General features: G+C 37.6%; 1 protein-coding gene across 3 annotated transcripts; it reads right to left on the bottom strand.

Annotated features, from left to right (window-relative positions):
• Positions 1–551: 551 nt before the first annotated feature.
• On the bottom strand, positions 552–27,100 carry ZCCHC2 (zinc finger CCHC-type containing 2). 3 transcript variants are annotated; one of them, XM_087707564.1, is made up of 14 exons: positions 26,094–27,099; positions 24,226–24,331; positions 23,493–23,569; positions 22,056–22,127; positions 18,934–19,046; positions 16,619–16,713; positions 14,188–14,271; positions 13,454–13,511; positions 12,084–12,216; positions 10,568–10,632; positions 9,748–9,842; positions 7,327–7,455; positions 4,125–5,555; positions 552–2,383 (listed from the first exon to the last, which is right to left on the bottom strand). In XM_087707564.1, exons 1-14 carry the CDS (start codon positions 27,057–27,059, stop codon positions 2,313–2,315), a joined length of 3,495 nt encoding a protein of 1,164 aa, XP_087563690.1. In that variant the 5' UTR covers positions 27,060–27,099; the 3' UTR covers positions 552–2,312. The 3 variants fall into 3 exon arrangements, with proteins under 3 accessions (XP_087563690.1, XP_087563689.1, XP_087563691.1); XM_087707563.1 differs by having other exon boundaries at positions 26,064–27,098; XM_087707565.1 differs by lacking the exon at positions 7,327–7,455 and having other exon boundaries at positions 26,064–27,100.

Here is a 27,100-nt window from a genome sequence, read left to right on the forward strand (position 1 = left end):
TTAAGACTTGTGGACTTCAACTCCCAGCGTTTATTGCAAACACTACATATAAAAGCTGCAGATTGGAGGATATGATGATAACATGATATACTGTGATGTATGGCGAACTGTTGTTTGTGTACTTGTGTTTCTAAGACATCTTTTTCCACAATCTAAAACCAATGTTTTTAACATTAGATTCGCATGACCCGCCCATTGTAACAAGTCATGTGGTACACAACCTCGCAATATAGCAAGATTATTGGAGAGAAAGAGTGGTGTAAGAACATTGTTGGGATGATAACTAATGCACAAACCTTGGTAAACTGTACTTGGAGATATGAGAACCCAACATTGTTTTCCTTGTACATTCAGAGCCAACCCTTTTTGGAAATAATTTGAGGCAATGGAAAAATATGTTATTTCTTCCTGTATACCCATAAACACTCAAGAAACTTTTATTTAAATTAGAGATGTTTGGAGCAAGCTTAAATGAACTCCCAACTTGAAATCATGAAATGGATAAACCAGCACAACTTCTCACTGTCATAAATAATACATTATTTTCAAAATACGATTTTTTTCTGTTTTTATTGCTGTTAATTCAAGGAAAAATGCTGCATAAAATCCAATCTGTTCTAGAAATATAAGTGACCTTTCCAGTACATAACATTTGAAATATCAAAGTATGGGGTAAACATACAAATAAAGAGGAAGGCAACATACTTCCCATTTACAGTACAGTATCTTAAATCACAAAATAAGTTCCATAAAGTAAACTGGAAGATAATTGAGAATACAAGTTCAAGGTGCTTTACACCTTTATTGAACTCAGAAGCAGTCATTTTACTTAAATATGGTCCAACATACCCAGCGCAAATAACTTTTAACCAAAATAATTTCCTATACTAATTTCTTTTAAATTAAAGCTCTCTTCTACCCCTTTATTCTTTACTTTCAAAATATATTGGTGCTATAAATATAAATGCTATCTATGAATAAATGTAATAAATCAAGTTTCTTCAAGTTTGTTTAGCAATTAGAATGAATCAAATGTTCTGACCGGTATTTATCTGCTGCATATCTAAATTTTAAAAAAAAAGTAAAATCTACATTTTAATGAATTGTGGTACATGGAGATACACATATACGGTGGCAGTTCAGTGTTGATTTAAACAGTCAAAAGTTTTCTTCCAGATAAACTCAGTGCAATTTAGTACAAGTTGGCTTTGAGAAATAAAATACAGCAGCAATAAAGTTAGCAATATGACACTAACATGATCAATTTTCACACTCATTGGAATTTTTCACATTATATTGTGATCACACAGTGGTAAATTGTCATAAGAAAGTGGCATCGCTATTTGGTAAGACTTTTTCTAGCATACAAATTATTCAACAGATTTTTTAGAACACACACAAGGTTTTTGTCCAAAATGCTATACCATGTACGTTCTAAACACAACACTGTAGTAACTTCAGGGGAGTAATGTTAAAAAACATTTTAACACCCCATTTGTGTGTCTTTTATACTGACAAGGTTGAAAGGTTAATAAAGATACTTGCTGCCAATATCCATTACAAATGCAGACATAAGCTAAGGCATTCATTTTAATTTTTTACTCTGAACCGAACAGGTTTTAAAAAAGAACTGCAAACCAATGTGAAATTGTTCAATGTATTTCTATTTCAGAAATTTTAAAGATGGTATCATTTTAAGTGTTCCTCATCCAATTTTAGCACATACAGGCACATTAAAGAACCGTATATATATATATATGTATATATATATATGTGTGTGTGTGTATTGTAAATGGTCATCTCTCTCAAGGAGAGTAAGCAATACCTCCATCAATTCACAAATGTAGGATTTACTAGAATTAATGAGCTGATTATCTGCCCAGTCCCATGGAGACAGGTAGACTCAGCAAGGATAAGGAGACTAGCAGCATTAAGACAAGAGAAGGGAAGGAAAACATCACTTGGGAACACAAACCCAGTTCCTCCTTTTAACCCTATGGCTGTTCACCAGTGTAGTTGGAGATTAAATGACCTTTTTTAAAAAATGCAGTAAACATCGCATCTCTCAAGTCCTCAGTGCAAAAGTCAATTAATTCAAATGAACGATTGGCTGAGACAAGCAACATGCTTTATATGCAAGTCAGACCAGGAGTAAAATTGCTTTCTTCTTTTCTATCAGAACAGATGTTCACAAGCAATGAAAAAAAAAATTGCAACAAAACATAAACACACACAAAGAATCTCTCAAATCCAAAGAATTTCCCAGATTTCTCAAACTTCATTTTGGGATGTAGGCAATGTTTTACTTGGTTTCAGTCAGCGGAATCCAACGTATCATTAGAAGGGGGTGGGGGAGGAGGTGCATATCTCAATCTGTAAGTGCCTAGAATAGGAAAAAGAACTTACTAAGTCACTGCTTACACTTCATAAAGTTATGAGAAAAACTACAAAAAACCCAAGGCGAATACTGTCTTCCGAAAATGCTATGCTATTATCCAAAAGAAATTCCACATATATATATATATATATATATATATATATATATATATATATATATATATATATATATATATATATATATATATATATATATATATATATATATATATATATATATATATATATATATATATATATATATATATATATATATAACCTCTGTAGAAACCAGTTTATTTTTAAAGGAAAATCTTTCAAAGTTTTCCTAAACAAATAAACACACAATGGCTACAATCAGGCATAATATCAAATAATGGTTTAACTTTGAGAATAAACTGAGCATTTAGTGTTCTCTGGCTTCCTTGCTTCTTTTCCCCATCCTCCCGTATAGCTTTAGAGAGGAGCTCAAAACTTCCCATTCTGTGGTCAGTTTCACATGCTTCCTAACATTTGGGTGACGGCTAAGAGTAATTACGTATCATGGAAGTCAGGCAGTTTCGTCAGCTATTGAAAACTACGCCTTTCCCACAACTAAAGGCTAAAATTAATATCTGTTCATCTGCACGATCCACCAAAACTCCTGAACCACTTGCAGCAAACATTATAGTGGGCATCATGTGGTCAGAGAGGGAAAGCTATCTTGACTCAGCATGACATCCAAACGAGCTTATAACTTTTAAAATCCTTGAATGGACTTAACTGTGCAACGGGGACTATTCTAGCAACTATATCTTCCAGATATCAGCTTACAAAATAGGTCTTTAGTAGTCAAGTATCAACAGAAACAAAATAATAATAATAATAAATATGAAAACGGATATACTTTATAATTACAAATATAAAGAATTAAAGTATAAAATTAATAACGGTTTTTTTTAATGGTTTAATTCACACCTACGCATTTAAGGTAATTTCCTTTTTCTGAAAATATCTCTGGTCAGTCACATTTGTAGGGAAGAGAAAACAAAATCTACCTAGGCATTAATATAAAAATATGCTCTTTTTAAAAAATAAGCTTGTAACGTATAACAAATGTGACTTGCTTTTAAAAGCTAGGACGTTTTTGCCTGACTGCTCCGAATGTGCCTATGAAATTTTGGCGTAATCGTAATTGTTAGCAACTAGACAAACGCAATTAAGTTTTAGTTTGCTTTTCATTATGGTTATCAGTGAACAGGTTAACTGAAATGATGCTTAGCTATCCATGAATTCCAATACATTTATTGTTGAGGCAATGTAATTCTGAACCAATTCCAATTAGTTACTTGGACCCAAGACATAAGAGAGTATGTAGTGGTTTTATATTCCTCCCATTAGATTTTTTTTGTGTGCCTAGGGATTATACTATTTATTTTCAGGACATTTGGCAGAGACACAATTTGCCAGGTTTCCCCTCCTTGACAATTTTTTCACTTTTTTCCCAGGGGTGCAGTTAATCTTAATGTCTTATGCCTATCCTAAGGCTTAAAACATCAAAACAACCCATGAAACAGCAGAAAGGGACTTGCAGTTGTCTCTTCTGCTGAATTTACAGCACAGTGGCTGGAGGCTGCCCACCGCTGTTAACAGTCAGCCGTACATGCATACACAGACATACAAACCATAGAGAGCAAAAATGAGAATGACATGGCCAGTAACAAAAACCGTGTGGGCTCAGAAGCAACTGTGTTGGGTGTTGTGATTACCTTGTTGATTGGCTTCCATGGATGACTGCTTACAATCCTGTGCATAGTGCCCAGTAACACCACAATTATAACAGGACACATTCCCAGTCTTCTTGGGACCTGATCCATTAGAACTGGCAACTACATTTGAAGCTTGATACACAGGATAAAACCCCCGGTATCCTGCCATTTGCTGAACACCATAGTTGATTTGGCTCCCCATCACGGGCTCGTGCATTGAGTAGGGGCCCCGAGAGAAGAAATACGGGATCTGCGTCCCGTTGGCCTGATGTCCTTGGCTGAGGTAGCTCCCATTGCAAAAGGGCAGGTGGAAGAAAGGTGAGACTCTGTAGACTTGGCCTTGGATTTGATTGGGGTAAAAGTAGCTGTTGATCTGGAGGTTGTTTCCGTTGGCGCCACAACTACACCTACGGCCGCAAGAGCCGCAAGGCCCCAACTGCTGCTGCTGCTGCGGGGACAACAGGGTCCCATTTGCGTTAGTATTCCCAACGGCGTTAATGTAGGAGGTGCTGTCGCTCTGGGCGGTGCTGTGTGTCAAAGCCGGGCTCGGGCTAGGCGCCGGACCAGGAGTGTGGGTCGGTATTGCAGGAGGGATAGTGGGCTGCACTTGACTAACACAAAGGCCTGTGGTTGGAGCTGGTGGTGTGGATGCCACAGTATTCAGCACTGTCGTACTTTGATTAGGCAAAACGTTGGTAGCGTGAAGAGTTACCGGTACGGTAAAAGGAGCTGGTGGAAGTGCTGTGGAGAGCCCGGTTGCAGGAACCACGACTTTCAGATTCGGAGGCTGAGGGATGACTCCCGTGTTTCCGTCAACATGAGGCACCATTTGATTTAAGCCCATCACGTGCGATACAGATTTTGGGACTGGATCTGCTGTTGGAAGGGGAGTTCCTGTAAAATTACCCGGACTGTGGACTGGAATAAAGGCAGTGTTTGGTGATCCAATATTTAAGCTTCCAGTTTGTTGCTGGGGTCCGTTAACTCCACAATTTTCAGATGCCTGCGGGGAAGATATTTTCATTCTGTGCATCCCTAACTGCAATGCAGGGCTACCAGGCTGGACCGTGGATGGGAAAAACGTGGCCGGCAAAGGGGAAGACATAAGTTCGATGTGTTTCTCGGATTCAACCGAAGATCCCATTCCAACCGGGGCGGAATTAGCAACTACCATTCCCAAAGTTTTCCCATCAGCAGATATCGGTGGTGGCACGACAGTTTCAGGCTTCTGTGCACTATTGAGCACGACACAGTGCAGGGCAGGCATAAATGAAATGTGTTGAAACTGTGAACTCAAAGGATCCTCCACAGTGTTTTTATTGTTTGATGTCACTGACATTTGTGTCAGTGCCTTATTGAAGTCCGTAGCACCATATTCAGTAAACCGCAGCACAGTTTGGTTCCCAGAATCTTCAGAATTGCTGTCTGTGTCTGTGAAAAAGGCATTAAAAAGCTATTCAGATTTCTAGAAAAGCAATGTTCCCTAGGCAAAAACATTATTTTTGAAAGTGCAATTTTTATAGTAATTAAAATGAAACATAATAATCATAAATAGTTGTAAAAGCCTGCATTGATCCAAAAGGTGTCATTTACAAGTGACCAATTAACCTGGTATTTCAAATTACTGTTATTTTTTTAAGGAAACAATATGTTAGAGAACAATTATATGAAAATTGTGTATTTGAAACAACATCTTTAACAGATATATGGAAAAGATACATTTTCAATGCTGAGAAAAGTTTACTAACTGCATTCTAAATAGGCCATTCATCTTACTTGACTTCGCTTTGGGGAATGAGAATAGTTTAACATGAGGTAGTTTAATAACAATCAGATGCAAAATGTTTCAGGTTTAGATATTTTTGAATTCAAAATGCTTCCATTCTGAGTTCAAAACAATTCTTTGAATCAACTGGTTTGCATTCATAGTGAGCTGTTTCAATTTGCTTAGAAACATTTCATGCTCTTTTCCCAATTTTTTTCCTTAAACTTAAAATGGAGCACTTCAGTTCTGAAACATTTTCAATATCCCTAAGCTTTTAGCTTAATATGACCAATTTAATCCCACCAATTTAGTTGCTAAAACAATTAATTACAAGAAATATGGCTTAATTCATGCACAAAACCAGCTTTTGTGCAATAAGCATGGCTTTCTAAACCTGAAAATCATGAATAGACATATTTCTTCTGTAACAATTGTTTAAAATGGTTAGGCTGTGTCACACCAAAAGCCTGTCCTCATTACAGCAAAGCTCATGCTTCTCAGTAGACCAGGGGTGTCAAACTGGCGGTCCACAGGCCAAAAGCGTCATGTGCAGGCCACGCCCACCCTAGCACCGCAAAGGGAAAAAAAACGTCATGAAATGCCACGCGATGGCAATATGACGCCACGAGTTTGACACCCATGCAGTAGACTATAAGCAGGATTTGATTACATCATCCTCATTTCCACTCACATCCCATAGCTGGTGCTGAAAGCCATTCTGATGCTGTTACTGTAAGGAATAGTTATCTTGATTAGTAGCCTTATCCACCTGTAATTTATTAACTTCCCAATGGGAAAGCTTAAAATTAGTTATATATGGTTTTTTTAATATATATATTTTGGAAAAATAATCATTAAAAATGATTACATACTTTTGGAAAAATAAAGCAGATGTTTAACAAATCTAAGAGCCTACTTTTCATAAAGATTACAATTATAGCATAAATTTAAGTTTACCTTCCCCCCTTTTCTTTTTTCAACAACATCAAGGGAAGAAATAGATTGATTTAAGAAGCAGATGTAAAAGATGCAGCTATACAGAACAGCAACCGCATGCTCTGTGATCAAAAGGTTTTGATGACACCATGAACATGGTTCCACAGATAAAAGTCAAGATTAAATTTGGGCATTTTGCAAGATTTGTTACAGTGTATAAGAACTTCTCTAAATATGTCTCGTTTTATCAAAGCTAAGGTTTTACAATGACAAGGGAGAGGGAAGGATGATTCACATGTAATTCTCATCCTATGTATAGAATACAGTTTCTTGCATTCTCATCTATAACTTACTGTATATAACTGTATGCTGTAAACTTTCATCAATGAAATTGTTAAAGTCTATTCCTCATGGCTGTTACTTGGGGACACAAAACCAAATTAAAGAAGCAGCATACTAAAGTGATTCTATATGTTCTTATTTTAAATACAAAAATACAACCTCTGTCTTTTTCTTCTTCACTTTCAAAACTTTCCCTTCCATCATGCCGTGGACTAGAAGGAGAACTGTAACTCTCTGAAGAGGTTTCTCCACATGTGTCATTTCCAATTGTAATGTCTAAATTTGAATCTAGAAAAGATGTCATAACAGCAAAATTACTGCTAAACACCACTAAGTAATATGCAAATTAACTTGGGGTTTTCTGCATTTTTTACTTGCTACCCAAGCACCAACTCTCTGTATATTGCAGCCAACAAACAAAAAATACAATCTAATATCAGAAGGTAAAAACCGTTGGACTGCACAAAATTGTCACAATATATATAATACATGGGCAAGATTCTAAAACCCTTTTTTTTTACTAAAAAAACTTATATGTGCCGAGTAATTTTTTTTTTTAGTTTTCTCACCCCAGACAACCAAAATCCAACATACAAAAAGGCTTTTGTAATTCCCATAATTGAAAAGCAATCTTAAGTAACATAGATGCCTTTTATTCAGGGGAAAAAAATCAATACTGATGTTATGCAGTCTTTAATTAGGTCTTGAAAATAAATTCTGAACCCCATAATATATTCTGATCCTGGTAAGAGTTCATATTCCTGCTTTTTAACTTATGATTTGTATGTATCCAAAGAGATTGCACATTCTAATCCAGGAGCAGACACTTTTTGCTCCGCTTAAAAGGAAAGTTTGCATGTGACTTTATTTTTTAAAAAGGATAACAACTTCATATACAATTTCTTTCCAGTTATGATGCACAGCTTTTCTTCAAGTACACAAAATTGTTGCAGCAGAAAAGAACGACAAGTTGCATGATTGCAAATGACCATGAGGAAACATATACTATAGGTAAGCAAACCTTTTCATAGACTATATGCAGTCTTGCCTCTATGGGCTAGCCAAAATATTTCCAATGACAATTCTGCAAAATGCTACATTATTTCTTGAAAATCCATCAAATGTGTACTGTGGGAAGCATGGTCTGACAGTCCCCCCCCCCCCCCCAAGATGCATTTATGTTCTAACAGGCAATGGAAACAACCATTATAGGCATACCTATGGTAGCCATATTTAAGATACTTTGACTCAAGGATTGAGAATACAATCTTGACGAGAAGTTTTGAGACTAATGAGCAAGAAAGAAATCCTGTTAAAAAAAACCCAATCAACTTTCTTGTTTCACAAGAAAAGGAACTGACTGAATTACAGTATATAGCAGTGCAAATAAAGTATATTTTTGGTTTTCAAGTTTCTTGTAAAGGCTTGATACAGTTTACTATTTCAGGTGCTGATGTTTATGAAGTTAGAATAATAATTTGAATCTCTATTTATTCTTTTGAAAAGAGGTGGTTTGGCTAGAAAACTAGAGTTATCCGGATAGTAAATTGAGTTTCTGTAATGATAATGCTAGATGTTATCAAAGCCCTATTCCAGAACAAAGGCTCACACAGTATGTATCTCAGTGTTTACTTTCTCTTGGTCATATTCATATTCAAGTAAAGATTATGACCATACAAAATTAGCACTTTACTTACTACCATCGTGACACTAATGGCAGTGTTTCTCAACCTTGGCGACTTTAAGTCCTGTGGACTTCAACTCCCAGAATCCCCCAGCCAGCATAGCTGGCTGGGGGATTCTAGGAGTTGAAGTCCACAGGACTTAAAGTCGCCAAGGTTGAGAAACACTGCTAATGGAATTTTTTGAGCAACCTCTGCTCCTATTATGGCATGGGTACACAACCATTGAAATCACTGATTAAAAAAAAGACAGGATTGCGGTCTTAGAAAAATAGAAGGAAAGGAAGAGTCCTCCAGTGAATAAGCTAGAGTTCAAGAATTCAATAGGAAATGTTCTCTTCTAAGTCCTCCAAGGCACCACTGTCGTAGCAGTCATAAAGAAAATGGGCATTTGGCTTGCTTTTCAAATCAAGCCCGTGCACAGAGATATGATGGGTGACTTGAGCTAGTCATACGCTCTCAGCCCAATCACTTCTCAAAGTTATTGTCGTGGGGAAAATAAGAGGAGGGAGGAGCATTATGTTTGCCCCCTTTAATTATTTATAAAAATAATACAGGCAGAATAGAAATAGACAAAAAAAATTCAAAGAAAATAAAAGAAATAACATTCCTGCTTTAATAAAGGATTGTGGACAGCAGTTCCCTGATATGCCAAGTAGACTGCATGGACATTCAGAATCCCTATGGAGAACTGAACAAAGGTGACCCATAATGTAAGAGAATCTACATGAATTAAGCTAAACTCTGACTAACAGCATCTCTATCTGTCTTGCTATCTCCCCTTACTATTCCACAAGTAATAGTATTATGCTGCATATTTGCTAAGTGTATTGCCCACTATATAAATCAAAGAAGAATATTAAAATAATCTCTAATGTATTTGAAGGGTGCTTTGTACCTTTTACTGTTCCTGGATGCAGGTGATGAGCATCTGCAACTCTTACATAGTTGGCTCTCATGGTTAGTCTGGAATCAGTCCTCTTTATTTTATCTCTGTGCAGGGATAAAAACATTAATCAAAAGAATAAGTATAAAATTCTCTTCATGGAACCATGAATTCTAAATATCTACTATCATCAACTTGTGAAGATCTAAAATGGCATGATATCCAGGTTGCGATTAGAACATGACTCTCCAATACTTTTTTAACAATGGAAAACCTGCCCAGAATCAATGGTAATAATAAGAGTTTTCAAAGATTTCAGTGATGGTTAATTCTACAATAGACAATCTTTCAAAGCCCTAAACAAACTCAATGAAATTCTTTAGGCAATTCTAATCCAACAGCAGATCAATCAAACTGCAAAATCTAAGTTGTTCAGAATTATGAAAAATAACATAAGGTCATTTAATTATTTCTGAAATGGGACATCACTTTTTCCACAGGGAATATTAAAAATTAAAAAAACACTAACTCTTCAAACTTCTATTAACTAATCAACAGTAGCAAACACCTCGTCTTTATTCAGAAGTCTACTATATCCTATTACTTACAACTTTAATCTTAAGTTACATTTATCAATTTTGCACATGCTATTCTTAATATGCATTCATCTGTCTAATATTGCTAATAATCAAGATCAACCACACGTCTGAATTATAAACATTCACTTTTTAGTAACCGATAGTAATATAATTGATTCTAGGGATACTAGGAATATTTGGGGAAAACATTTACACAATACTCAGTTTCTTTTAAAAATGAAATAAACACCTACTTTTCTGATTGCTGTTTTCCTTTTTTTTTGTTTAATACAGGCAAAGTCTTTTTCTCTCCCGCATGCTAGGTGAAATAAAAAACAGATCAGAAGTTTTCCATCTATGTACAATTTCACTTTAAAATGTAATGAAATTAGTTGCATCTGTTGCCTTAATATGTAACAGTTGGCAATTGGCCATTACTTTAGAGGCAGCTATAAGCTTTCCAAGAACTTATGAAAAAGATTTCATCCTCTGGTATCAGTGCTAGTGGGTTTAGATACAACCTGAAACAATTACACTTAACATATTTGTGTGTCTAAGGCACATAATATCATCTCTCCTTTTTCAATCTTTGAAAGTCACCCTTCTATTTTTGAGTAACAAAAGTTGGGTGTCATTTTTCAGGCTGAGATTTGTGACATGTTTGTCTATGTCTGATATACCATATGAAATAAGCCAGTGTTTTTCAACCTTGGCAACTTGAAGATGTCCGGACTTCAACTCCCAGAATTCCCCAGCCAGCATTCGCTGGCTGGGGAATTCTGGGAGTTGAAGTCTGGACATCTTCAAGTTGCCAAGGTTGAAAAACACTGAAATAAGCATTCAGCCATAGAGTGTATGTGTGTAAGAAGAACGGAAGAGTGATTATGTTTTATTTAACATGTTTAACCTGCTTACAATTTTGAAATTATAAATTTAATCACATCAGAAAGATGAACCATATAGAACTATCTGAGAGTAAAGTTACAAAAACTTTAACAGTAATCGGTGCTTTCATGAAAACAGCAATTTCCATCCTATGCTTCTAGGTGAATTATCACCAGGCCGTATGCTTAATAGTGCCCACGTGTACCAAGACATTTATTTATATTAATTGGACATACATTTTCAGCGTACAATTGTTTACAATTCAACCTCTTTGGATATTCATGAATTCAATGTCTATAGATATTAAAGCTATTGGTTAAATTGCAGATCTATGCAAAAGAAAGCCACAAAAAGGTTTTATAGCTTCAAATAATTACTAGTGAAATGACAGATTGTAAGAATCATTTGGCTTCTTAGAATACTGGAGGGTAGCCATGGCAATCTAATTTCATAGAGAAACAGGCACCATCCAATCCACAAACCACATATGATAATTAGCTATGCTGGGGGAGAGGTCACCCCGTGTCAGAAATAGCACTGCCCAAGTTTAAAAAAAAAACAACAACAGAAAAAGATCTACATATTTAGATGTGTGAACTTGCTATTTTCTAGCAAAAAAGAAAAGAAAAGAGGAAACGGATTGAAATGCCTCTACTTTAATTCTTATTAAATAACTTAAACAGGTCTTCTACCCAACTTAAATAGTGTGGGAAGTTATCTGCATTATCTTCCCACCTTAAAGAGGATATGACAAATTTCTATCAGAAAAAGCTGATATTTAAAATGAAACCAATCAATTCAATGTCTCAGAAATATGCCTTTTTATATGAAGTTTTGCTGCCATTTTCTTGCATAGACTTTCTAGGGTGAAAAAAACTAGTATACCTGATCAAGTATTGTGCAATGTTCTGGATGCTGCTGCAGAGCCCAGCCTTTTCTCCTCCAGTCTGCTACACCATTATATTCACCGTGTGCTACGTCAAAACCATCCAGTGAGGGACATCTGGTGTTAATAGTGCTGTTATAAAACAAATAATAAGAAACTATAATTAAACTTCTCAACCATCAAAACCAGTGGCTCTTATTAGGGATAAATTGGGCATATCCTGGGGTGAAGCATCCAGTTTAGGGCCACGGCTGCCAATAAATTTGTGTTTTATTTTGTTTTTCCATTTTTTTAATGGGAGCATTATTTAAGACTAAGAAAGAGGGTAATTGAGCCAAACAGTTTAGAGAATTGTAGACATAAAGCATATTTTCCCTCTTTGCTTATCTTTGACCTCACCTTTGGGTGACTAACTGTACATACACAAATCTGGACTTGTGCAGATTACTATTTCGGAATGATCCTCAACTGACCTTTCTTATAGTAGCCCTACCCTTATCTCACTTATTCACAATAGTTGCTTCACTAACCAACACGGGTAGGGCTGAAATATCAGCATAGGAAACACCTTTCAAAAGAAATTGCCTGTATCAGGGAAAGAGAAATATTGTGTGTATGCAGATGCCCCTTTGAAGAAATACAACTGTAGCCATTGTCTATGTTATCAGAGATGCAGAGTCTATAAAGAGCAGTACAATTTTTTTTTTGTAAGTGAGATTTCAAAACTGCTTCCAAGAGATAAACTAGACCTTGATGTACTCTTGATTCTAATGTACATTTTTAACTTTGGAATTTTGTTAGCCAACTTTTTATCAGAGAATAGTACAGTATAAATTATACAATTGGATGTAGAGTTTTTCTGTTTGCCTGAAACATGAAAAGTTTGGTTCCTTATGCAATAGTATTATAGTGCACGTTTTATTGCCTTTATTGCCCCACGTAGTTCCAGAGCAATAGTATTTTATTTAACAGAATAATTTGGCAACTGTCAAGTCTACATTATGAATTAAATTTCAAAACAGAATGCTCCAATTATGCCTAACTGTTTAATCTCTCTACCCTCAAGAAAATTTCAATGTATTTATTTATTTATATCCCACCTTCATTTTTATAAATAATTCAAGACAGTAAATGTACATAATAGCTTCCTATTTTCCCCACAATAACAAACCTGTGGGATGGGTTGGATTGAGAGAGAATGACTGGCCCAAACTCACTCAACCATCAGATTATTTGTATAATATCAACTCCTATTTTAACAACTCCCAAACTTATCCAGGTTTAGCAAGTAATGAAAGTAGCTTTAAATTCATCCAATGAATCAAATACCAAACACTATTTTAAATGAAAAGAAACATTTAACACCTACTTAGCAATAGGACATTTCCCATTATGTTTCTTATGAATAACTGGGTGCTGCATCATATCTAGATAAAAAAAAATAAAGTATTGTGCTATTAGTTAAATATTACATTATAATGGCTTTATTATACAATATTATGCAAATTCCTTCAAATAAAATATTACAAAAGTATGTTTTTATTATATTATCATGATTGCAATACCTGAAGTACTATAAAATAAGGCATCTAGTAACTTAGTAATCAACTCAATTGCTAATTAGTTATCTTTTACAAATACCCATATTAATTCTGGTAAATGTAACTTTCTTGCTCATAACATTGCAATATGGTTAAAATGAAGTACTAGTCAGATGGCACAGTATAACCAACATTCAGTTCAAAAACTGAACTATGTAATGTTTTGGTTTTTACTTTCAAAACATTTTTAGATTTGAGCATCTTCTGCTTAAAACATACATATACATATACATATACATATACATATACATATACATATATATATATATATATTTGTCACACTATTCCCCTTTGGTGTAAACAACTATGAAAATAAAAGAAAAAATAGTGGCAAGCAATAGAAATCGGGAGCAGGTGAAAAAAGGTGAAAAAGAAAAGAAAATCTGAAATTATCTTATACTAGTATCAATTGTTACACCTCTTCAAAGCAAAGATACTTTACTGAAAAACCTCAAAATACAACTCAGAAAGAACTTTCCATTCATTTAATCTTGGAACAAACCTTCTTCCTGGCTTGAGGCTTCTGAGCTATCCTCCTTGAAATGTTCTGGCATTTTAGATGTCTTCAGGGAAGACTGGTGGTTATCTGAAGAGTAACAGCCATTAAACAATAAAATATAATTATTTTAAAAACTTAAGTAGAACAATAAACTAGATGTACAAAAACCTGAACATTTGAAGTTAGAACAAGTGAATCCTAACAGCTGCCACCAGCAGAAATCAATGTTACTATTAGCAATGCTCAATGCAATGCTCACAAGATGACAGTATTTATAATACTTCTAAACAGCACCTATAGGCACGGCAAATGAAATATATATACTAGAAGGCTACAATGAAAAAATGTGTATTTTAATGTATTTGTAATTAATAAGCAATTTATCAAACATCTGTCAACATCATGGGCATGTCCATCTAGTTTTCTTGCCTACAGAAGTGGTTGGGCGTTATCTTCTTCTGAATCTTTTTCAACTTTCTGGGCAAGCCTACAGCAGTGCTATTTCTTCCTGGTATTCCACTCAAGTATTTAAAGGGCTGACCCTGCTTATCATTTCAAAATCAGATATCAATAGGTATAGGTATAGGTATTTTATTTGTATGCCGCCCTTTTCCCTGGGGGGACTCAGGGCGGCTCACAGTTCAAAGGGAGGGAGGACAAACCACAAGTTAAACACATAAGACAATACATTGTTAAAAGCACAACATTCATACAATTCGGGTGGGGTTAAGGTCTTTAGCCCCAGGCCTGTTGGGACAGCCAGGTTTTAAGGGCTATGCAGAAGGTCTGGAGGGTGGTGAGGGTGCGAATCTCCACGGGGAGTTCGTTCCAGAGGGTCGGAGCTGCCACAGAGAAGGCTCTCCGCCGCGTGGTTGCCAGTCGACATTGACCGGCTGATGGAACTCGGAGGAGGCCTAATCTATGGGATCTAATTGGTCGAGTGGAGGTAATTGGCAGTACATCAATCATGTGCTACCACAGAATGTAGCTTTCCTAATAAATTAGCATCCATTAAGAAGTCGAGGTATTTTTATATATAGGTAATCCTCGACTTATGATCACAATTGGGCCTGGAAAATTTGTCTTTAACTGAGGTGGTCATTAAGTGAGGCATTGCACAACTGGACCCCTTTATGAGGTTTTTGCTGTGGTTGTGAAAGCAAATCATCACAGGAGCATGATTTGTGACCTCTCCTATTCAGGTTTCTTGTTGAAGGTCAGCTGTAAAGGTCACATGAATTGTTGCAACTAAGCTAATTGCCAAGTGCCTAGACTGCAACCATGTGACCACAGGGACACCACAATGGTCATAAGAGCGAGGACAGATCATGAGTCACTTTCCTTCTGTTGAGGATTGAGGGTTCAATCCTAGGTAGCCGCAGATGTTTCTCTGCTGGGGTGCAAGGAAAAAAATATCTGCTGCGAACTCTGAACTCTGCGTGGCATCAGGAAGAGCATCCAGCCAGTAAATGCTCAGCTCCATCCAGCCGCCCTGACTCTACCCCAAATTAAGGGATTACAGGGTCATAAAAAGGGAGGGTTTTTTCTTACCCCAATAGGACTGGTTCACCCCACCCATTCCAGCAGAAGGAGCATGCTGGAGGCCCCACTGGTCAAGAAATGCAGCCCAGGAGAAAAGACTTTCATGGTACCTGCCCTTTGGAACATCTTTCTCCCTGAAGAAAGATCCGCTCCCATCCTTCTGACCTACTGTAAGGATGGAAGACCTGGCTCTGCCAGTTGGCTTAGGGCCCCAATAGGGGTGTATCATGTTGATTAAGAGAAGAGTTCACCTCTCCTCTGAGCATCACGCTCACTTCCTTTCCATTTTTTAAATTGTAATTTTACTGTTACTAGAAATATTACTTGTTCGTGGTTTTATTGGCTTTTAACGTTATAAGCCACTCAAAATCGCCTTGAGACAAGATGGGCGGTAAATGAATGAGTGCATGAATGCAACAATGCATGAATATAATTAAATAAGGTTGTATTTTATGGCTGTCCAAATAGGAGGTAGCTTGTTCAATCATTCTCTTTCACTGAAGTTCTCTGTGTCATTTCAGGTAACACAATTTCCTTCTCTGCTATAATCCAATATTTGTCTTTGCTTCCTATGCATACATATATCATAATCTAAATGCTGCACTCAACGGAAATGTGATGTTAGTAGGATGCTTTGAGTCAAGAGGGTTGCAGAAGGTGAAAAAGATTGGTTGCACAAACCAAGTTACAATATATACAATTGAAAGAGGCCACCCATTAACAACTATCCTGAAAATAATACACCAAGAACACATAATAAAAATGAACTGATGAACAACTTGAGATAACATTCAAACCCTATAATTTTAACTGGCATAAAGATCAAATATGCTTCAAAATAGGAAACTTGTGTACAAAATCATAACAGAATACAAAAATCAGAGTTTCTTACTATGAGAATGTAAATCTTCTGAAGACAGAGTCTGAAAGAAGTTGTTTACTCTCTGATTCTGGAGAAAAGCTGGGGAAGTATTTGCAAATAGTTGCCTAAAACATATCAGAAAAAACAAATATATTTAACACTAATATTTAACACAGAGAAATGCCACTGTGTATCAAACATCTCCATTGCAAATAAACAGATACATAAACAGGAAGGAAATAAAAGAGAGGAGATTTTATTATGGGCAAAGTCATGGATGTTTAAAAGTTTTTGAATCTTTTTGAATTTTCATTATTTCTACATAAATGCGACCTAAAACATTATCTGTTCTCCACATAAGTCCTAGAACTCAAACAAATTCAATAAACAAGTCAAAATATATTTGTTCATTTATTTATTTATTGAGAAAATTAATGTTTGGAAATAGCCAAGTTAAGTCTTGACCTTAATCTATATTATAGAAATGTTGTGGATAGTTTTCAAGTGGGCAGAATGGGCAAGGAGCCCACCAGCAGCCCCAAGTTGCAGCTGTTTTGCCAGGAGGAATCGGTTAAAATTATTTCAAGCCTATGTGCAGGACTAATCAACTGTTATTGGAAATGTTGTAGCTATTGCTGACCAAGAGGAAGGGGGAATATCATTTTCTGAAAATAAAGGTTCAAATACCATGCACAAATATGTTTGGATCATCTTTCTTCTGCTTTAACCAATTTTTGTATAAATTGTGTATTAGGGGCTCTAATCTTGCTGCATGATCAGCTTTTTAAAAAAAATTTTTGAGCTTCAATCCACAGACAGATACTCTGACATCATCCCATAGAAGTTGCTGGTACAATCAGAAGCCAAAGTTTATCAATGATGGCAAGCTGTTCTGATCCAAAGGCAGCAAAGCAGGCCCACCTTAGGATACTGCTACTGCGTTTCATAGCTAAGTTTCTCATGCTGGAAGACAGAATTTGCCTTTTATCAAACTTTTCATTCAAGCCAACAAGTTCTATTTTAGTATCATTATCCACAAGTCATCCTTCCAATAATCTTCTGGCTTCTCCACATGTTTTTTCATCAACTGTAACTGGGCAGCAATGTTCTTTTTGGAGAATACTGGCTTTATTTATCCAACCCTGCCATGCAAATAATTGTTGTCCAGCATTCTCCTAATGGTATTCCCATGAACGCTGACATTTATCGGTGCAAGAGAGATCCTTAGTTCCTTAAACCCTGCCCTGGGGTTCTCTGAAACCTCCCTTACTCTTGGTTGGATCTTGGTTACTGCTGGAGAGAGTAACAATGTTGTTGAATTGCTTCCATTTAGACATAAACTGCATGCAGTGAACAGATGGGAGTCCAAATTCTTTCGAAATAGTTCTGTAGTCTTTTCCAGCCTAGTAAGCATTAACTGTTTCTGAGAGGTCTTCACAGCTCTGTTTTATTCAAGCCACGACAGATTGATAGGCCTGTAGCATGAAGATCAGATTTTAATGGCAAATACTTTTGCCATAAACAAATACGTATGTCTTTTGGACTATTTTCCTCAATAAATAAATGTACAAGTATAATGCTTTTGACTCATGAGTTTGGCACCGATTCTCTTTATGTAGTTTTAGGACTTGTGTGGAAAACATATGTTTTAGATCATATTTTTTACAGAAATACATAAAAACAAAAGGGTTCACAAACTTTTAAGAACATCTATATAATAAAATGTTACAGAAACCATGCGAACAAAATCTCATACAGTATGATCCAAAAGTCATAGCAGCTCTCTAGATGTTAAAAGACTTAAGCCACTTAGACCCATGCTATTTTCATAGTACACATGCCTACATATCTATAATTCAAGTGTTGCATCCAACACACTTATATTAGTCTCATTCTACATACACAGGGACAGAAATGATCCTATATAGAAGCATATTATTTTAAAGACAAAGCCTCGCACGACTGGGAATTTTGCAGATTTTTGTGTAGAAACTTTTATAAGATGCTTAGGGCCTGTAGTTGCAGAGAAGGGAGAAGGATTATAGCTTAACGGTACAAAACATGGTCAACATTTAAACATTTGTATGTTCAACACGATTAGCACCATTCAGCTGGATCAGGAATAGATACTTTGATACCCACTGAATGTTAAGTATACAGCAAGCCCTCATAATTAAGACAGAATTGAGAAAAATGTAGATTGCTTTATTCTGAGGTAAATGAACTAAGCATGACTATATAAAACACTGATTTCTCAGATCTCTAACTGAACATACATAATAAAGTGATTAATTCAAGATAAATTTACAGTAAAAATAACTATATTCGTTGCTCAAAAGTTTTACCTTATCATAGGCTCAAAGTCTGAATGCCTCCTTTCTTCTTGTTTCTGTAACCCCTGATTTAATGCCGCTAAAATAGTCTTGTCAAATGATTCAGAAGAAAGATCCTTTGGAAGCTGATGAAAGGCACATTATTAATTATTGTAGAAAAAGTAGCATTTATCATAAGTAAATGGATAGATTATAACATTTAACTTTAGAACTCCTTTCTTCATTCCATAAATTCACAGATCAACGCTTTGAATTATTTTTGACTCATTTTTATTTAAATGGGTCAGTATATCTAGTAATACAGCATGTCAAAGGTGAAAAGACCATCACCACACGCATAGTATCCAGTAGAATAGCCAACTGAACTTTATTCTCTACAATAGGATATGGAATCTTTATTTAGTGAAAGATGAAACCCAGGCAGCAACCTTTAGAAATAGGAGATACAATTATAAGTTATGATGAGAGTAAGGAACAAAAAGGACAAAGGTGGAGTTTTGCAAGGCAAAGCATATTGACATTCGATCTCCAGATATCCAAATAACAAGATAAATTATGTTAAGAAGCAAACGCTTTAAAATATGTTATAAAGGGGTGGGGGGGGAGAGAGAGGGAGGGAGGGGGAGAGAGAGAGAGAGAGAGAGAGAGAGAGAGAGAGAGAGAGAGAGAGAGAGAGAGAGAGAGAGAGAGAGAGAGAGAGAGAGAGAGAGAGAGACTGTGCACTCATGTGCTAAGACACATGGCAAATTTATTATCTGCCTTTGGGGCAAAATCATGGCTTTATCCATCATGCAATGCGCTCTTCACTCTCATAAAACAAGCTCATTCCTGTTCACAACTTTTCTTACTGGAAATGTTTACAAACGCCACAGAGATTGTAAACAACACCTTCAAGTCAACACCTTTGATTCACTTTCAAGGTGACATCCTCCTTTCTACTAAATTACTCTTCTAACAAGAGCCTTGAGGAGAAGGATGCAATTGTGAGGATAGGAGAGATTTTACAGGAGGAATCCAATTTTTGGATGATAAACCTGTATCTTGTACCAGGGAAGCTTCCCTAGAAGAACAAATAACTTTTGCTTGTAGATAATTCAGTCATTTGAAAAATAGATAAATGAATTTGTGACAGGTATGTAAATCACTTGATAACTTACTAGACTGATGCAAATAGAGTGAATGTCATGCATTGTCCAGATGTTAGACTGTAATCAGAAGACTTAACAGTTAAGAAGTCTTAATATGAAGAAATGAAAAGCCTGCCCCAATGAAAAACCAAAAAGGAAGAAAACATACATTCTGTCTTGCCAGAAGATGTGTTAAGATGACACACAGAGAATCTGATCGCCATACAACAAATATTAAGGGAATCACTAAGAATTTTGAAATATATATTTGATGTGCAGTCCTTGATGCTCCCTGAGCTTGCAGGCGTTTCATTACCCAAATAGATAACATCAACAGTGCTTATGTGTGTGGGGCTTGTTCATTTGTATATAGAAGCATGTCCTGATGGTATTGATAGAGGTGTGATTTTCTTGATGATTGATTATATATAGGGTATTCAAAATATATAAATGGAAAACCAATAAAAGTAGCGGTTGTGTCATTATATGACACAACCACTTCACACTCAAAGACAGTATGAAGCCTGCAGGGAAACTGAATGAATTATTTCTATCCATCTTTAGTATGGAAGATATTGGATAGAGGCCTAAGCTTATATTGACTTTTAGAAGCAAGGAGACTGGAACAACAAAAGTAAACTAAGGTAATGTAGTTACCTGAATTCTAAGTCATTTTGAGAGAATACAAATAACAAACCATCAGATCCTGATAGAATCCATCCAAGAATTACTCAGAAGTGCTGACTTCCTAATAAAAATTAATTACTTGGTCCTCAAACTGGGATCAAGCAGCAAAAGGATTGGAATGTAGCCAATTGATACCAAAGAGGATCTGGGAAAATTATAGGGCCAGTAAACTTAATATCTGTTCCAGGGTGATTAGTAGATATGGTAACTTAATTAAAACATACACAAATATGAACTTATAAAACAAGAATTAAGGTAAATCAACATGAATTCTGATCAAGTAAATCCTATCTCACTAGCCTTATATTGTAGACTTAAGAGCACTAAGAGGCATGTGGATGGAACTGTTAATAATGTATCTCTTTTTTAAAAATAACATCTTGGACAAAGTTGTTCTTTAAAAATGCTCAATTAAATTAGCAGTCATGGAACAAGAGAACTCAAATATATTATAGATTGCTAACTTTTTTAAAAAGTGAAAAGTAAAGAGAAGTTAAATAACTTGTTCATAAACCATCTTGAAATATAGATAAACATGAGCTAGCAAATTTAGGGATGATAGTAAAAACGGAATGGAAGATTAAGCACTTATTTAATCTATGGAGTTAATTCCCACAGTACATGTGGGAGATTTCTGTTGCATGGTTTAAACAAGTGATGAACAAATTCATGGAACACAGAGACTATTAATTTTGAAAACTTAGTATTATATCTATATTTGGGGAAGATGTCTTCAAGCACCAATTGTAATAATGGCAGAAAATAGGCATTTTTGGTCCAGAAGAATATGGTCAGCAATGTGAGTAATACAATGCTGAACTATGATGGTACTTGCTCAATTTATATTCTCATATTCATCAAAAGTAAATTGGATGAGCAGACGTGTACCGTCGCTTTGTGTTTCAATTGGTCTCAATAGTGTTCTTTCAAGTCATAACTTTTTGCAACTACCCCAACATTCCTTGACGTATTATTTCTTTTTTTTAAAAATCAGCAAAATCAGCACACGCATGAAACCACATGAATTAATGGAGTGATGTGCATAACTTGTTCAAGTTGCGCAAGTTGAAAAAAGGGTTTTCTGCAACTAGAACAATATTTGTATCACTAGAAACAATTTATTGCTTCTTAAGCAATTATAACATGGTTAATATTTCATAAGAAATAATACCTGTACATATTCATCTAGAAATTGAATATATGAATAATGTTTGACAGATTTAGTAGATCAACTCTGCATATCAAAAACAATCTCCCACTGTAATTTGAGGTAACACCTCATGCCATCTAGCTTTATTACATGAGCCTTTGAATATTTACCTTTAAGAGAAATTCTTGCAGTTCCTGGTGTGTTTTTGTTACAGAGGATACAGAATGATCAGACCAGATTACCTGAATGAAAAAGGAAAAAAAAGAAACCTTAAGAGTTCTGTTTCTTTAAAACTAAGATACAGATAGTCCTCATCTTATGACAATTGAGCCCAAAATTCCCACTGCTAAGCAAAGCAGTTATTAAGTGAGTTTGCCCATTTTATGATGTAACTTGCCACAGTTGTTAAGTGACTCACTGCAGGTGATCATGTTAGTAAACACAGTTAAGTAGATCTGGCTTCCCCATTGACTTTGCTTGTCAGAAGGTCACAAAAGGTGAACCACACAGCCCAGAATACTGCAGTAGTTATAAATACATGCCAGTTGGCAAGCATCCACGGTTTGATCTCGCAACCACAGGGATGATGCAACAGTCGTAAATGTTAAAAATGATCATGTCACATTTTTCAGTGCTGTTGTAACTTCAAATGGTCATTAAACAAACGCTTGTAAGTTGAGGACTGCATTTCATACTCAAAACACCAGGTAACCAAGACAGATTTTAGAAACAAGAAAAATTAAGAAACCCTCTGCTGGTTCCAATCCAGCAGTCGTAACACAAAGTGACCAGTCTGATATATTAAAGAAGTTCACAGCTATGGATAGCCTCTCTTTGCTGCTGATCTCAAGCAGCTGTGCTAATTTCAGAGGTTGCTGTTAATCTTGGGCCATACTTCCAGGGTGGTTAGCAACATTTGAGATCCCCATGAGTTTATTTAATTTCCCTTTAGAATTTATCTAAACTAGTGATCATCGCTACATGTAAAAATTCCACAGCTTATCCATTTCTCTTTTACTTCATTCCATCACGTCCTATTCTTGAACACTGCCTGAGCAAGTCAATGCAGTTTTCTGGGCAAGTGGTTTTTCACTAGTGGTTTGCCACTGCTCCCTTCCTGGGGCTGAGAGAAAGCGACTGGTTCAAAATCACTCATCTGACTTTGAGCCTAAGGTGGGAACTTGTGGTCTCCTGATTTTTAGCTTGATGCTTGAATCATTACACCAAAATGACCCTCCATTCATTATTTGCTGACCCTAAATCTCCCCACATTTAATCTTAATTGTTAAACTTAACTTTTAATATTACAAGAACAAACCAACTTTTGGACCTAAAACACAGATAAATGTCTTCATTTCGTTCACAATTTTTCCTAATATTCGTATTCAATGTCATTTTTCTGGGATAGATAAATTTGTTTTATTTCTTTTCCCGGCTATGTGGAAAGAAAAGTGAGGAGCATGAAAGTCCAGCATTTTAACAGGCTCTTTTTTAATCATGGTGCTAAACTATGATTTACCATTATGAATAATGCATGCGTGAGTCAATTTTTTAGATCTCGTGTAATTTTAAATTACCGAGATATGACCTTCAGATAGATAACTTACTTTGAAAGTATACTCCAAATGCTTATCAGATCTTTTCCTAGGGACTCCTTTCAGCATTATTTTCTGAATGTGTACAGCTGAAAATAAAGAAACAGGACAGAATTCAGTAATTCGCAGTGCTGTTTAAAATTTAATAGATCTTTGTCACTTATTTGGCCATCGTGTCACTATTACTGGAAATTTAATTTTTTAATAGAATTGCAAGAAATCAATGGAATGTCAGTTTGCTTTTACACTTTGTTTTATAATACATTAATTATACCTTAATTATAATCCATAATTATCCTTAATTATGGATTATAAGCAATTGTGTCATTGCATTGAGTGTTCCCGCCCCCTCACTATCAGCTATTCTGTGATTACTTTGAACAGTCCAAGTGTCTGAAACAAATCTGAGCATGTGAAATGAAAGACTTCTAAGACTGGATATAGCATAGAACTCTGTTACCAAAAATATGTTGTTCCTGAAATAGTTAACATAGATTCAACAATGCCAACAAATACAAAGTAGATAAATTATGCTTCTACCGCTGGCCTCCAAAAGGCTTAATGGAATGCTTAATGATCAATAGTTATTATTGAATGTTCTCACAATTTCATCAGGTACAAAGATTGGAGGAAACTACAAGTTTATCAGACATTAGCTAAATACTTATCACAGCTAGTTTGTAATAATATGATAAATGGTTTTCCCAGAAGTCAAGCTTGTCAAGATACAAATATATCAACAAACCTTCTTGCTGTGGTCTGTGAGTGGCCACCATAAGTTTATCATGAACTCCTGCCCTTTGTTCAAGTAAACTGCTCTCACTTGTTGGCATGCAGTTATGGGGAAAGTTCTAAATTGAAGGAAACAAAAACCAGCGTTACATATAAATGTCATCACTTTTAGAAATACAGAAAATCCAAATTCATTAATTCAAAAGTATACTGCAATCTTAAAAGTTTTACACTCCCTACTTGCATTCCACAAAATTAAGGCGTTCTAGAGCAGGGGTGTCAAACTCATGGCTGTGTCACGTGATGCATTCGGGACGTTTTCTCCCTTCACTAAACTGGGTGTGGCCATGGCTAGCACGTGATGCAACCGGCCCTCTTTTTAATTTTTTCTGCACTTTCTTTTTTTAAAATACAAGTAGCATTAGTTTTACCTTTTTAATTATACTTTTAATAAAATTATATAAAAGCACTTCCAAAAGACAAAAGAATCAACAATTACAGCCCCTTCCCCTATTTCTGTTTTCATAACTCCAACCTTTAGCAGCCCAGGGATCTATTATCAGGTCTGGCAGGGTTTGTAAAAGATTTACCTGTTTGATACATTAAGGGAGACAGGCCTGACAAGGTCATGCAAAAGGCAAATGGCACTGAAAATTAGCAGCCAGGGACCAGGTGGTGAAGGGACATGCTCACAACCCCAAATAACCAAGTGAAGTTGGGCTGGTCCCATCTCTAAGTTTATTGTGATAGGAAGTGCTGAAGTTGGCATTATTAGCCCTCAGTACAGGTGCTGAGATATCTCAAGATTTAAGGCCATGGGGAAAGGGCTCACCAACCAGCTTTGACCTACCAATGGATTATGTTATTAAATACTGCAACCTAATCCTGCTTGCGCATTACTTTACAAACAGGTAAAATCAAAACCACACGAGGCTTTAGAAAAGAATGAGAAACAGCCTTCGGTTGACAATACTACTCAACTGGCCTTCTCCAAACAAGCTTCCTCTGCATAGGACTTATTACAATTCCTCAGATAGCCTTGCTTTTTAACCAAGCTGTGTTATCAGAGTAAAAGTGTGCTTGTGCCTTAATTACAGCAGGTAGAAGCAGCGCAAAGATGCTTTCGGAGAAAGAGCTCTCATTCGGGAGTAAGGATTAAACAAGAGAAGGGCTGTCCCAAAGGTGCTTTTTTTTCAAGAGGCAACTGGACTTTCTGATTTTTCTTTGAAGACGTTTCGCTTCTCATCCAAGAAGCTTCTTGGATGGCCTTTAGAAGAAGCTTCTTGGATGGCCTTCAGGAGAACTGAAGAAGCTTCTTGGATGGCCTTCAAAAGAAGCTTCTTGGATGGCCTTCAGGAGAACTGAAGAAGCTGATGGCCTTCAGGAGAGCTGAAGAAGCTTCTTGGATGGCCTTCAAAAGAAGCTTCTTGGATGGCCTTCAGGAGAACTGAAGAAGCTGATGGCCTTCAGGAGAACTGAAGAAGCTTCTTGGATGGCCTTCAAAAGAAGCTTCTTGGATGGCCTTCAGGAGAACTGAAGAAGCTGATGGCCTTCAGGAGAACTGAAGAAGCTTCTTGGATGGCCTTCAGAAGAAGCTTCTTGGATGGCTTTCAGGAGAACTGAAGAAGCTGATGGCCTTCAGAAGAACTGAAGAAGCTTCTTGGATGGCCTTCAGGAGAGCTGAAGAAGCTTCTTGGATGAGAAGCGACAGATCTTCAAAGAAAAACCAGAAAGCCCAGTTGCCTCTTGAAAAAAAGCCCCTTGGGGACAACCATGACCTGGACGGCTGGGAAGCCCCATAGACAGGAGAAGGGCTGCAGAGTGGTGCCAATGTAAAAGGGATGCCCTTACCCGCGACCCACGGCAAGGGAAGGCCCCCACCTCGTCTTCACCCCGGCAGAGGGCTCCCCGCAGCCGCTCCAAGTGCTCCCTGAACGTGACCCTCTGGTGGAAGGAGAAGGCCGGGTGCAGGGAAGCCATGGTGAAAAGCAGCAGCAGCTCCTCCTGAGCCACCAGCCCCAGGCCCCCCTCCGCCGCCGCCTCCGGTCCTGCTAAGGCGCCTTCCTCCTCCTCCTCCTCTTCTTCTTCTCCCCCTCGCTTCCTTCCCAGGGGCGACCGGCAGCTCTGCAAGATGGCATCCACATGGGGCAGCAGGCGATGCAGGCGGCCGGCAGCCTCGCGGTTCTCGGATCCCAGCAGGGCCAAGTAGACGATCAGCTTGGAGCGGACCGCGGGGTCGCGGAAGTCGCTGCCGCCCAACGCCAGGAGAGGGGCCGGCGGAGGCGGGGAGCCGGCGGCCGCAGCCCCGGGGGGAGAAGCCGGGGGCGGCGGCTGCGGCGGCTCCCGGCTGCCCCCGGGATTGTTCCCGGCCGGGGCCGCGTCGGCGGTTCCAGAAGCGGCGGCGGCGGCTCCGGCCCCGTTAGCTTTGGCCTCCGAGTCCCGCAGGCAGTGGTAGTCTTTGCGGGCCAGCTCCTCCAGGCAGGAGCCCAGGAAGCGCAGCTCCAGCGGGTTGAGCAGGTCGAGCAGCCCGACGGCGAACTCCAGCCGCTGCGCCGAGCCCAGCGCCAGGCCGAACCACTCGTAGACGGCTTCGCGGGGGCCTCCGGACGAGCAGCCGCAAAGGCAGCCGCAAAGACCCGACGGAGCCCCCATCATCGCAGCCCCGGGCCCGGCTTCGACGCGAGGCGGGCGATTGGCGAGGCCTCCGCCGCGAGGCCCGAGTGGGATCCCGGCGGCCGCTCCGTCTCCTCCTTCTTCTCCCTCCTCCGCCCTTTTGCGGCTCGTCGTTTGCCGTGGAGGCTGCGGCGGCGGCGGCGGCTGCTTCGCCGGCAGCTTCATCTTCAGCATCCTCGAGGCGGAGGCGGCGGCGGAGGAGGAGGAGGCCGGGG

Source organism: Thamnophis sirtalis, unplaced genomic scaffold, assembly GCF_051295495.1.
Source record: "Thamnophis sirtalis isolate CommonGarterSnake01/CBP01778 unplaced genomic scaffold, rThaSir2_p1.2 scaffold_2, whole genome shotgun sequence".
Classification (NCBI taxonomy): domain Eukaryota; kingdom Metazoa; phylum Chordata; class Lepidosauria; order Squamata; family Natricidae; genus Thamnophis; species Thamnophis sirtalis.